Source organism: Plasmodium coatneyi, chromosome 14, assembly GCF_001680005.1.
Source record: "Plasmodium coatneyi strain Hackeri chromosome 14, complete sequence".
NCBI classification, from domain to species: domain Eukaryota; phylum Apicomplexa; class Aconoidasida; order Haemosporida; family Plasmodiidae; genus Plasmodium; species Plasmodium coatneyi.
In genome coordinates, this window is record NC_033569.1 from 1,127,372 (window position 1) to 1,138,666 (window position 11,295).

The window sequence follows — 11,295 nt, forward strand, 5'->3', positions numbered from 1 at the left end:
ACCACAATATTACCACCATAATGTTACTACCACCAAAGTAATAATTAACACCCAAATCACTATGTACTTGAAATATGTCTACATACATATATACATATATATATTTATATATGTATATATATATTATATACTATGTTCATACACATATGTACGTAGACATATTTCCATTCATCCTTCCCTCACACCCCTTCCTTCCACTAACCACCTGACAACCTTCGTAGTATGATCTTCTACCTGATTGGTTAACTAGTCATTTTAAAGGAAGAACGAAGAGAAGGTCCATTGAACACAACACCCGCAGGTTCAGCGGGGACAACTCTACAGATACCTCCACACTATATTCCACAGAAGTGTCTACAGTTGGTTCTATGGACGATTCCACCATATATAATGGACGACAACTACCAAAATATCGTCGCCGAGAAGTAAAAACAAATAATGGAAGATCTAATAATGGTAGACGAGGACAACATCAACAGAGACAACGCAGGAATGTAGGTTATCATTCCTAGATAAAATGCTTTTTCTCCCCAGGCGTAACTATAATGACTTGCAATGGTGTGCGAATTATCGCAGTAGTTATGCAAATGAAGGAAACAAATATAAAAAAATTTTAAACATCCGCAATTTTCACAAATTTGTACTTCCATTCTTTTACTTCTGTATAAGTGCAATAACCCCAAAAAGAAATGTGTGTGTGTGAAACATCCACTTTCCTTCCACTTTATATTCTTCTTCTTCATTTTTAAAATAACATATATATATTATTTAAAATAAGTTTTTTTTTCTAAAAAGAAGGAAAAAAGTAAAAAAATAAGGGGAAAAATGCCACATTTTACAACTTACACACGTACAACTTATTAGTTCGATTTGTATTCGGATTTACAACTTATAATTTGTACGTTATAAGTTATAATTTGTATTTTTTGTATTTGGAACGTTGGATGTATTTTTTTCGGGCTCGATAATAATAAAATGCTACTAATACACCAAGCATGAGAAGTCCAATAATTGTAAGTATTGGAAATGTCCAAGCCAAAGTAACTGTAAAGGATGTAATATCAGAGCGAAATCCTTTTACTAGTGTTGGAACTGATCCGAGGCCATCAAGGGAGGTTATTCCAGCTGAGATCATATAATATGGAATTAGCAGGCAAAGTGTCACCATGCCTAGTATAAGTAGTAGTAAGGTTCTATGTTTAAATTTCCCATATTTACATTTTTTATACAACCTTCGACATTTGTCTCGCAAGGTGGTATTTTTTCTATTCTTTCTTCCTACACATTGTGAATGTTCAAAATCTACACCTAAATTAAAATTTGAATCAAATTTTGAAGCGAAATTTTTTGAATTTGTTCCATTTAGGGAAGTATTCTTAATTGGGTCTTTATAACTTCTATGAGAAAATTGATTTGGTAATTGTGTTCTCGTACCAGTTCCATCACTTTGTACTGATGATGATCCTGTACTGCTTGCACTGCTTGAATCGGATGAGTCATATGGGCTAGTTCCTGCTTTGCCCGATGATGGGGTTCCGTTCACTAGGACCTAAAAAAAAGAAAAGGAGGTACGAAGGTGTGAATTCATAATATTTTGGAGTGTATAATTATTATTTTACAAAATGAAAGAAAAGGGGGTAAGGAGGAAGTGCACATTCATAAATCATAGAGTGTACAAGTATTATTATACAAAATGAAAGGAAGAGGGGGGAGGGGAAGGGGAAGGGAAAGTTTCCTTCCCTTCCCCTTCCCCCCGCCCCCTTCTTTTCTTTTTCCCTCACTCAGCAAAAATAGAAAGAAAAAAAATTTGTTCCTTAATCATAATAAAAATGTATGTGTGTGTGTGACAAATGTATTTATTTTTAATATAAGTGTGTTTAACAGCTGTTCCTATCTTACATGATGGTTAGGGTTATATTGCGCCCAACAGCAAAGTATCAAGATGAATAAGAGGTATTTTGCGGAGAACATCATTGTGCGTCGTTTTTAAAATAAAAATTTTTTTAAAATGAAATATTTCCTTTTTTTTTCCTTTATTTATATTAATAGATTCTATGATTATTTCTTCTTTTTATATTATTAGGTAACATTAATAAAATAGTTTGCGTATGCAACTTGCGATATATAATGCTTTTTTTTTCATTTTAAAGGTGTGTAAATCTAATTTAAAATGAAGAAAGAATTTTATTACAACGTACAATATAAAATATAAAAAATGGAATATATCTCAATTAAAAAAAATAGATTTTAAGTACATCATTATATGTTATTTCAAAAATTAACATTGACAGATGTCAATATTCTTTTAAGAGAAAAAAAAAAAGAAATAACATCCCCTCCCCCACAACGTAACACACTTCCATCCATACTAACACCCCTTCCTTCCACACCTTTCTCTTCATTCGCCCACTCCTTCATTCTCTTAACTTCATTCCCATTCCTTCATTCTCATTCCTTCAATCCCTTTCCTACACCCCCCTCCCCTTCATACTCTTTCTTGCACATCCAACCCCCTACCCTCACACCCTTAAACTTTCATTCTAATACTCTTACGCTCTACTTTCACACCCTGAACATTCACTCTAACACCCTCCTGATTCTAACGCCCCCTCTTTCTAACATCTACTCCCACTCCCCCACAGTCTAATACCCTCCTCCTCCTAACAACCTTCCTTCCACCCCCTACTCCCACACCCTAACACACTTTTCTCCACAATAACACTCACCCCATCCCACACTTACATCCCTAATCCTAAATCATACACTCCCTTTCCATCATTCCTTTTTCCTTCACTCCTCCTTTTCTTCACTCCTCCTTTCCTTCTACACCCCTTTCCTCCACCCCGCCCCCACACTTTAATCCCCACTCTCTAATTCCCCCCAAATCCCTCACTCCCCCCATAAACCACCCACTCTCATCCCCTCTCACACAACTCACACTCACCCTCACACTCATTCCCCCACACCCTAAACCCTCCACACTCACTACCTTCCACACACCCTCCTTCACACCTTTCCCCTCAATCTCCTTTCTTTCACTCCCTTTCCTTCACTCCTTTTTTTTACACGCTCATTCCTTCTACACCCTTCAATTCATACTCTTCCTTCCACACCCCTTCCTTCACACTTATCACCTTCCACCCCAATCATCTAACACCTAGCACCATCAACCCTAACACCCAAATCTGCACCACTTTACACATTACCCTAACAACCTTTCTGCCACTCCTATCAGCCTTCATTCTACCACCCTACCACCTAACAACTTTCCCTTCCACCCTACCACCTAACAACCTTCCCTTCCACCCTACCACCTAACAACCTTCCTTTCCACCCTACCACCTAACAACCTTCCTTTCCACCCTACCACCTAACACCCCTGACACAACCTTCCCTCCTTCTACCTACCACCCCTAATACAACCTTCCTTCCACCCACCTACCACCTAACAATCCTCCTTCCCTTCAGTATAAACCATGGTCTTCCTGGTTTGGTAACCACACTTCTGGAAATGGAAGGAGCTGAAGAAGAAATAATAGAAGAAGAAGATCCACCAGAAATGAATTCGACACATTAACGGAAGGTTCTTCAACAGAGAATGATTTCATACTGGGCTCAACAGCAGAAAATGTCTCAACAGTAGATGGAACAGTACGTTCCTCTGCTGCCAAATACACAAGACAGTCAACAATACCACCTACAAGACCATCTACCACCAGAAGTGGAAGAACAGGAAGGGCAGGAACAAATGTCAATAATAATATTATGCAGGGTCACCGGAACAATGTAGGTTACGGTCGCATGTAACATTGCATGTAATATTCCCTCAAAAGATAGGGCAGAACTTAAACACCGTACAGTGTAAGGAACAAAATAACATTTTTTCCTTTTTTTTCTTTCCTTTACTTCCTTTTTCCTTTTCTTTTCCTTCCTTCTTTTTTTTCCTTTTTTTTTCTTTTTTTTTCTTTATTTTTTTTTTTATTCCTTTTCTTCATATTTCTTCTTCCTTTTCTTCCTACATATTTGTATGTTTAAATAACAACTTGAGATAAGGTACTCTGCTAATGGGGCGCGGAACATACAAAAAAAAAAAGAAGGTGCTGACCTTCCTTAAAGAAATATTCATATATTTTAAAAAACAAAAAAAATATTATGAAGTTAAAATTTTATAACAGAATTAATAAGCATTTTTTAATCTGCAATCAAAAAAAAATTTTACAAAACAAATCAATGAAGTGAAAAAAAAATTTTCACTTCCACTTATATTAATTGCACATGAACGTGTAAACACCCTCATGCAATACAAAAAAAAAAAAAAAAAAAAAAAAAATATTTACTGCACCCTAAACCCAGAATCTCAACTTGGAACCTGTTACTCAGGAGCACTTTCCTTTGGAACAAAGTCTTCCTCCCTAAACCCGAAACCAGAAACTGAACTTAGAACATCAACCATAGGAAGACTTTCTTCCTTAAGAATTTGTTCCTTAGGAATATCATCCATAGGAATAAAGTCTTCCTTCCCTAAACCCGGCACCTGAACTTGGAACCCGTTCCTTAGGAACATCTTCCATAGGATCACATCCTTCAAGAACAAAGTCTTCTTCCCTAAACGCTAAATCTGAACATGGAACCTGTTCTTTAGGAACACCTTCCTTAGGAACATCTTCCTTAAGGACAAAGTCTTCTTCCCTAAACCCGGAATCTGAACTTGGAACCTGTCACTCAGGAATATCAACCATAGAAAGAAAGCCTTCCTCCCTAAACCCGGAATCTGAACTTCGAACCTGTTCCTTAGGAACATTTTCTTCTTTTATGAATTCACTTCCCATAAATTCTTGAACAAGAATTTCAAAAAACTCTTCATTCGTCGAATGCAGATCCCCTTTTTGACATTCGTCTATAACTTCTAAATGGATATCAATAATCATGCGGCGACCCACACTACGGTGACCAGCACGGCGACGACCAACGCCCTGTTTTTTTGGGTTCTTCGTTCTCGTTGGAACAGATTTTGGTTGTTTGCGTTCCTTTACTAAGGTATATGCATGTGGGCCACCTTCTTCCACACGTTCCATATTTTGTTCCTGTAAAGTTGGAGCACGTACTTGATAAGCTCTTTTGTAACGTTTTCTTCTTTTACCAAGGAAAAAATACTAAAAAAGAAAAAGGCAGAAAAGGTTCTTTTAAGAGGGGTGAGTGTGTTGTTTTTAAGAACAATAAGTACTACTTTTAATCTATGTGCGAAATTCCACACCCCTAAAATGCAAAATCCTACATACACCCCTAAATGCAGCACCTTACACCCTAAAATGCGAAATCCTACACATACACACCCTAAAATGCGAAATCCTACACATACATATCCTTAAAATGCGAAATCCATTCCTTCTTTTTTTTTTTTTCCTTCTTTTTTTTATTTTTTATTTTTTATTTTTCTCTTTGTTATTTTTTTCTTTTTTTTTTTAAAAACTCCTTTTTTTCTCTTTTAAGTTTTCCTTTCTTTTAAATCTTCTATTTTCTTTTTTAACCTTTTTTTTTTTTTTTTTCTTAAACTTCTTTTTTTCTTTTTTTTTTTCTTTACCTTCCAAAGGAGATAACTCATAGCAGAAATACCAAGGAAGACAGGAATGGTAGGAAGGTAGGTGGTAAGGAGTTCGGAAGGGTTGTCAATCTTGTTACTAATTTGAGCAGCCTTGGGTGTTTTTGGAACAGTTTGACTGCCGGGTCCACCTCCTGACACACTTGGACTCTGAACAGGAATACTTCCTCCTGGGCCCGGGCTACCCCCCTGGGGAACCCCTACTCCTGGAATTGTAACATGGTCATTAGTGGAAGGCTGAACAACTATAGCTTGTCCAGCACGAGCTGGATCAGCGAGAGGTTTCTGCTTAGTTTGAGGTTCAAAAATGACACTCTGCTTAGTACTACCTAGACCACCTCGTGGAGTAGCACTATCAGGTGGAAGAACTGAAGGAACACCTGCTCCTGGAACTACAGGAATACTATGGCTACCAGAAACAGCGGGCTCGGCTCCGGCACCACTGACCTTACCATCCTGATCTTCAGCATTTTGTGTGGTAGTACCTGCTCCTGCATCTGAAAAATAAGTGAAGGAAGAGTGAAGTATTGTTTTTAGTACAATTAGGAATAATAACATCTAGAATATTGTAGGTGCACACTCTGCGCATAGCTGATGAATTGTTCGAATTTTTCCCTCACCTTCATCGTTCTTCTTTTCCTCAGCAGCTGCTGGAGCAGCAGAAGCTCCAGCAGGGGGTGCTGGTGATGATGGTGCAGGTACTCTGCTTCCCCCAGTGGAGGGTGAGCCACCCTCTCCACTCCCCTGTCTACCTCCCTGAGGTGGAGGAGGGGGTTGAAGTGGAACAGTGTCTTCGGCTCCGGTAGGGTCGGTTCTGCTAACGGCTTGGGGATCCTTTTGCTGTGTTCTACTTTTCGCTTCATTGTCCTTTATGACTTTGTCAATGGTTTGTTCCATGGTTTCTTGTATTCCTTTCTGTATTTGTTGCTCTATTTCTAATTTTTCCCCAACATCCTGAATAATTTTCTCCAGTTCTGTTGCCGCTCCAGTGGATGTGTCGGAACGTCCCCCAGTCTGAGGCGTATGTTCACTTACCCACTGTATCCACCTGGCATGTGTCTTTTGCTGCTCACACCATTCTGTTTCCCGTGACGACAATTGTCCTTGTAACAAGGTATTCGTGCTTAGAATCTTCGAAACTTTATGTAACATGTCGTCATTATTTCTGTAGAAGTTGAAGGATTTCTCTAGATCACATGGTTCAGGCGCCGCACTCGTACCCATTCCAGAGTATGCGATCTCAAATGCAGTGAGCGCATGGTCTACCACTCCCCCGCTTATGCACCTTCCTTTCATGTATAGCAGCCATATTTTTAATAACTCACAAGGTTTAATATAATGACAACTGGTTCCAATATTTATGCATCGTTTATAATCGTAGTCCTCTCTTCTGCATTCTGTTACTATCCATAAATTTTTCATGAGCACTTTGCAAAATTTTATGCTCTTCTCTTTTGATTCTGCGTAGTCTGTAGGGGAAAACTCCTCACATATTGCGGCCATGGCCTCCGCGTGCTCATGCTTATAATATGTTTCATCATCCGTTATTAAGTTGAAAAATTCTGTAAACCATTCTTCTATACCAACTGAAGAAAGAAGTATGTGTTATATAATATATGTATATACTTACATAGACATGTATATACATATATAGACATGTATATATATGTCTATATATGTATATTCTGTGCAATTCTTCTTTTATTTTACTTCTAATTAAGCATAGAACAAAGAATTAATTATTTAGTGTAAACATTAAACATAGAAGAAATGGAAGTTCAGTTCTGCATACCTTCCTCGCCATCTTCAAATCCTCTACTTACACTTTCTGCACATTTCCCTTTTTCCTGTAATTTTTTCTTTATATCATCCATTTTTGTTTTCATTCCTTTTACTATGTCCCCTATAGCACTCTTTTTCCAATTTACATTGTCTTTCCCTGTGATTAGGTCTTCCCCTGGGGAGGCTACTATTCCTAAGTCACCTAAGATTTTTGGGTCAACTTCCCCTTCTTTCTTCCCTGCTGGACAACCACTCTTCCCTTCGTTCTTTACATGGTGTAGAGCAGTATCCAATTTGTCTACTTTACTTAATGCTTTCTCTAGATCTCCCTTTTCCCGCTGATATTCATCTATCCATTTTTCTAATTCTTCCCATATTAGTTTCCCCCCAACTCCTATACTTTCACTATCTACTTCGTCACATATTCTGTCCTTTCTTCTTATTCTGTGCTTATTCCTCATACTGTCCATTCTACCTTTAATTAATGGAGCTACTTTTCCCATACTGCAATGCGTTTTAAACATTCCCATCATTGTCACTCTTCCAACCATACACCTTAAATAATTCTGTAATTTTCTTTCCTTCACCTTTTTATTCTTTTCTCTGGGTACCCACCACAACGTCCCTCCTGCATTCCACTTCGGCTTCCGCTCTAATCCATCTATCCAGAAAAATATTCTTAATAATAATTTACATAACTTTTTTTCCTCGATGGTGTCCAAAGACGCACACATTGGTTTCTCATCCTCTGCATCCTCCAGGACATTATTCATCATATCTTTAAATACTTCATCTAAATCATCCCATATAAGTTTCTATAATAGTGAATTATCGTAAGTACACATATATATATATGTATGCTATATATAGTTTTACTCCCCTAACCACGACACTCAAATCCATCCTCCTTAGACCTTTCCTTCTAACACCCTAAACGCGAAATCCAATATCCACCAACCCCACTTTCCTTCACCCCCTTACTCCTTTCTTCAGCCCCTCCTCCTTAGACCCATCCTTCCTTTCCATTATATATATATTTTTATATATTATTATTATGCAACTACTCCCCTCACACATTTAAAGAGTACATTTACCTCAAAGTTGTCCAACTCTGTGCCTGTACCTCTTGCCATGATCCATAGGTGTAATAGTTTGGTTAAGAATTGATATGGTGGTTTTTTTGTTGTTGTGGTGATGGAAGTGGTGACGGGGACTGGATTTGGTACCGTTACTACTGCTTCTGTTGGTTCATGTGCTCTTGATACAGTATTCTTCTTCCCTCTGTCTATATTACACAAATTCTTGGGGAGCATGTTATGTATTTTTTGTAACATCTGGCTTTGTCTATTTATCTTATTTGTTATTAGACTGTGAATACTTATACGTTCGAAAAACGGAATTTGAATTCTATCATATCTGCATTTATTGCATTTTTCCCCTTCGGTAAGTCCTTCATACAATGTACACATTACTTCATCTACGCTTTCCATAATTTGTTTGGCCCTACAATAACTCTTTCTGTACATGCTGAACCATACTTGCCTTATATAACATTGAATATATTCCTTCATTTTCATATCCACAAAATCATTACCAGATACAGTTCTCATTTGTTCCTGCATTTTCAACAAATGTGCCACAAGGAATGCACACAACTCTTTCTCTTCGTCTTTCAACGTACTTCTTCCATTCTCAAAGACCTGCTCGCATCCGGTTTTTCCAATTGTTAAATCTGTGTCATCGACCTTACCATCCATTACATTGATCCATTCTTTTATCTTTTCTAATAACTGTTTCTATAAATAGGAAGAACAGAACCATATACGCATCCTGCATGAAATGTAGGCACCATCATTATACAGAAGAATTATTTCTACATATTTATGCTTAAATTACTACTTTACGTATGCTCCTTAATACAGTATTTTACCTTCCCGTCAGTCTCCTCCTTCCCTTTTGCTCTAATCCATTCATCCACCAAATCGTTGAACTCCTGGATTGTTCCCATTTTTACCCACTATTCATTAATTTTGTTATTCATCAAATTACAAAGTAATACATTCCTTAAATACTGTGTGTACAACAGAACGTACGCATTCATTCTTCCACATCCATAGTACCAATCTACATTAACATATTCTACAACTGACTGCCTCATTCCAGAAGAAGTGTGGAATTTTTGTTTTTCATTCCTTGAATATTCATATTATTATCCTTAGATGGATTACTTGAAGAAGTATGTGCGGAATTTTTCATTTTTTCGTATTTTTTTCACTACATTTGTCGTTCCTTTTTTTCCTTTTTTCCTTTGCTTTTTTCTTTATTCATTCTTTAAAAGCAACATTGTTGTACATATATTTTATATATATATTCCTTTCTGTCGTCATACAGCACATTATTCCGTTAGTCATACCATTTCTTTCCTTTTTTTCATTCTGTTCTGTATACAACTTTTACATGTAGCTTAATACAATGTTCTTTACGTGAGTAAGTACTTCTCAAATGAATTTGTTCATGAGTAATGTTAAAGAACAAATTGTTCACAAAAAAAAAGAAGGAATTACTAAGAACAAATTATTGTAACGAAAAAAATACTACTAATCACGAAATTTTCTAACATATAAATTTTAAGTAAAAATTATCAGTAGCAAACTGCAAATAAATAAATTGCGACGAAAAAAGAAAGGGTGCATACAGAACAGAAGTGCGGAACATACTCTCTGTAGGAGAATTTCACCCGCAATATGGGAATAATTTTTTTTTGCTCAACTGAATTAACGTACCGTTAGAAATACTCTCTCCCGTGTATATATCCCTAAAATTTGCATTTTTTTCTTTTTTCCTTTTCGAACAAATGCAAAATATTAGAATATAAGGGGGAAAACAGTAGAATGTTCCCCTCTTGTTTTTCTTTCATTTTTTATTCACATATATTACATATACCTTATTTTGTTCGGTATAAGGTATTTTTAGTGCTAATTCTCCTTTCTTCCTTCCTCTTTTCCTCCCATTCAATTTTTTTCCTTCTATGCGCATAATTTAAGGAGGAATGGTGTCAACATAAATAATTATGGCACGTATGAATTATTAACAAGTTGGGCCATAAGAAGGGGAATTGTTCCCACAGGAAAATTTTCTGAAAGGGAATGTTTGTGAACAGCCGAATTCGCTTATAATAGAATTGCTAAAATGAAGAATTATGAGCAAAGTTTTGCACGCATAAGCACTATACCACAGAATGGTTCACATTTGTTCTATACTTCCAAATGTCAGGAAGAAGGGAAAGGGGGAAGAGGGGAAAGTGTACAAAATTTGTACATGTGCCATCGCCACCTTCATCATCCCATATCTGCGCATATGTATGCGCATAAGTGTATGTACGCATTATAGATCACACACATACCCCCTCCCATATATATAATGCGCACGTCTTTCACATATTACCTTAACCATGAAGAAAATTTGCCTTTTCTTTCAGAAAGGAACTGTTCTCTGTAGAAATTGTCCCCCAAAGGGACCTTTGTCCCTTACAGAACATTTGTCCTCAAAGGGGGAAGGTAATGTTCCCCCTTGGGAAGTTGTTGCTTTACCCTTAAGGATGTACATTACTTTCCTTAGGAAGTACCTTCCTTTCCTTAGGGGTAGTTGTTCCTTCTCTTACTGAAGAAGGAATTGTTATTCCTTCCCTCTAAAAAGTTCTTCCTTTCCTCAGGAAAGTATCTTCCCTTAGGGAGGTTACTTCCTTCCTTTTTAGAAAGGTTGTTCCTCCCTTCCTTCCTCCCTCCTTCTAAGGAAGGTTTCGTTCCCTTTCCTTTCCTTCCCATTAGTAAGGTAATGTTCCTTCCCTTCCCTTAGGGAAAGTACCCCTTTCCCTCAGGGGGGAAGGAAATTTACTATAACCACAAACCGCTAGA

General features: G+C 37.1%; 1 protein-coding gene across 1 annotated transcript; it reads right to left on the reverse strand.

The window, feature by feature from the left end:
- Positions 1-4,372: 4,372 nt before the first annotated feature.
- PCOAH_00053650 (SICA antigen) lies at positions 4,373-5,075 on the reverse strand (the record flags this gene model as incomplete). Its single annotated transcript, XM_020062145.1, is given in 3 exon segments — positions 4,373-4,612; positions 4,632-4,715; positions 4,737-5,075. 3 exon segments carry the CDS (start codon positions 5,073-5,075, stop codon positions 4,373-4,375), a joined length of 663 nt encoding a protein of 220 aa, XP_019917701.1.
- Positions 5,076-11,295: the final 6,220 nt, after the last annotated feature.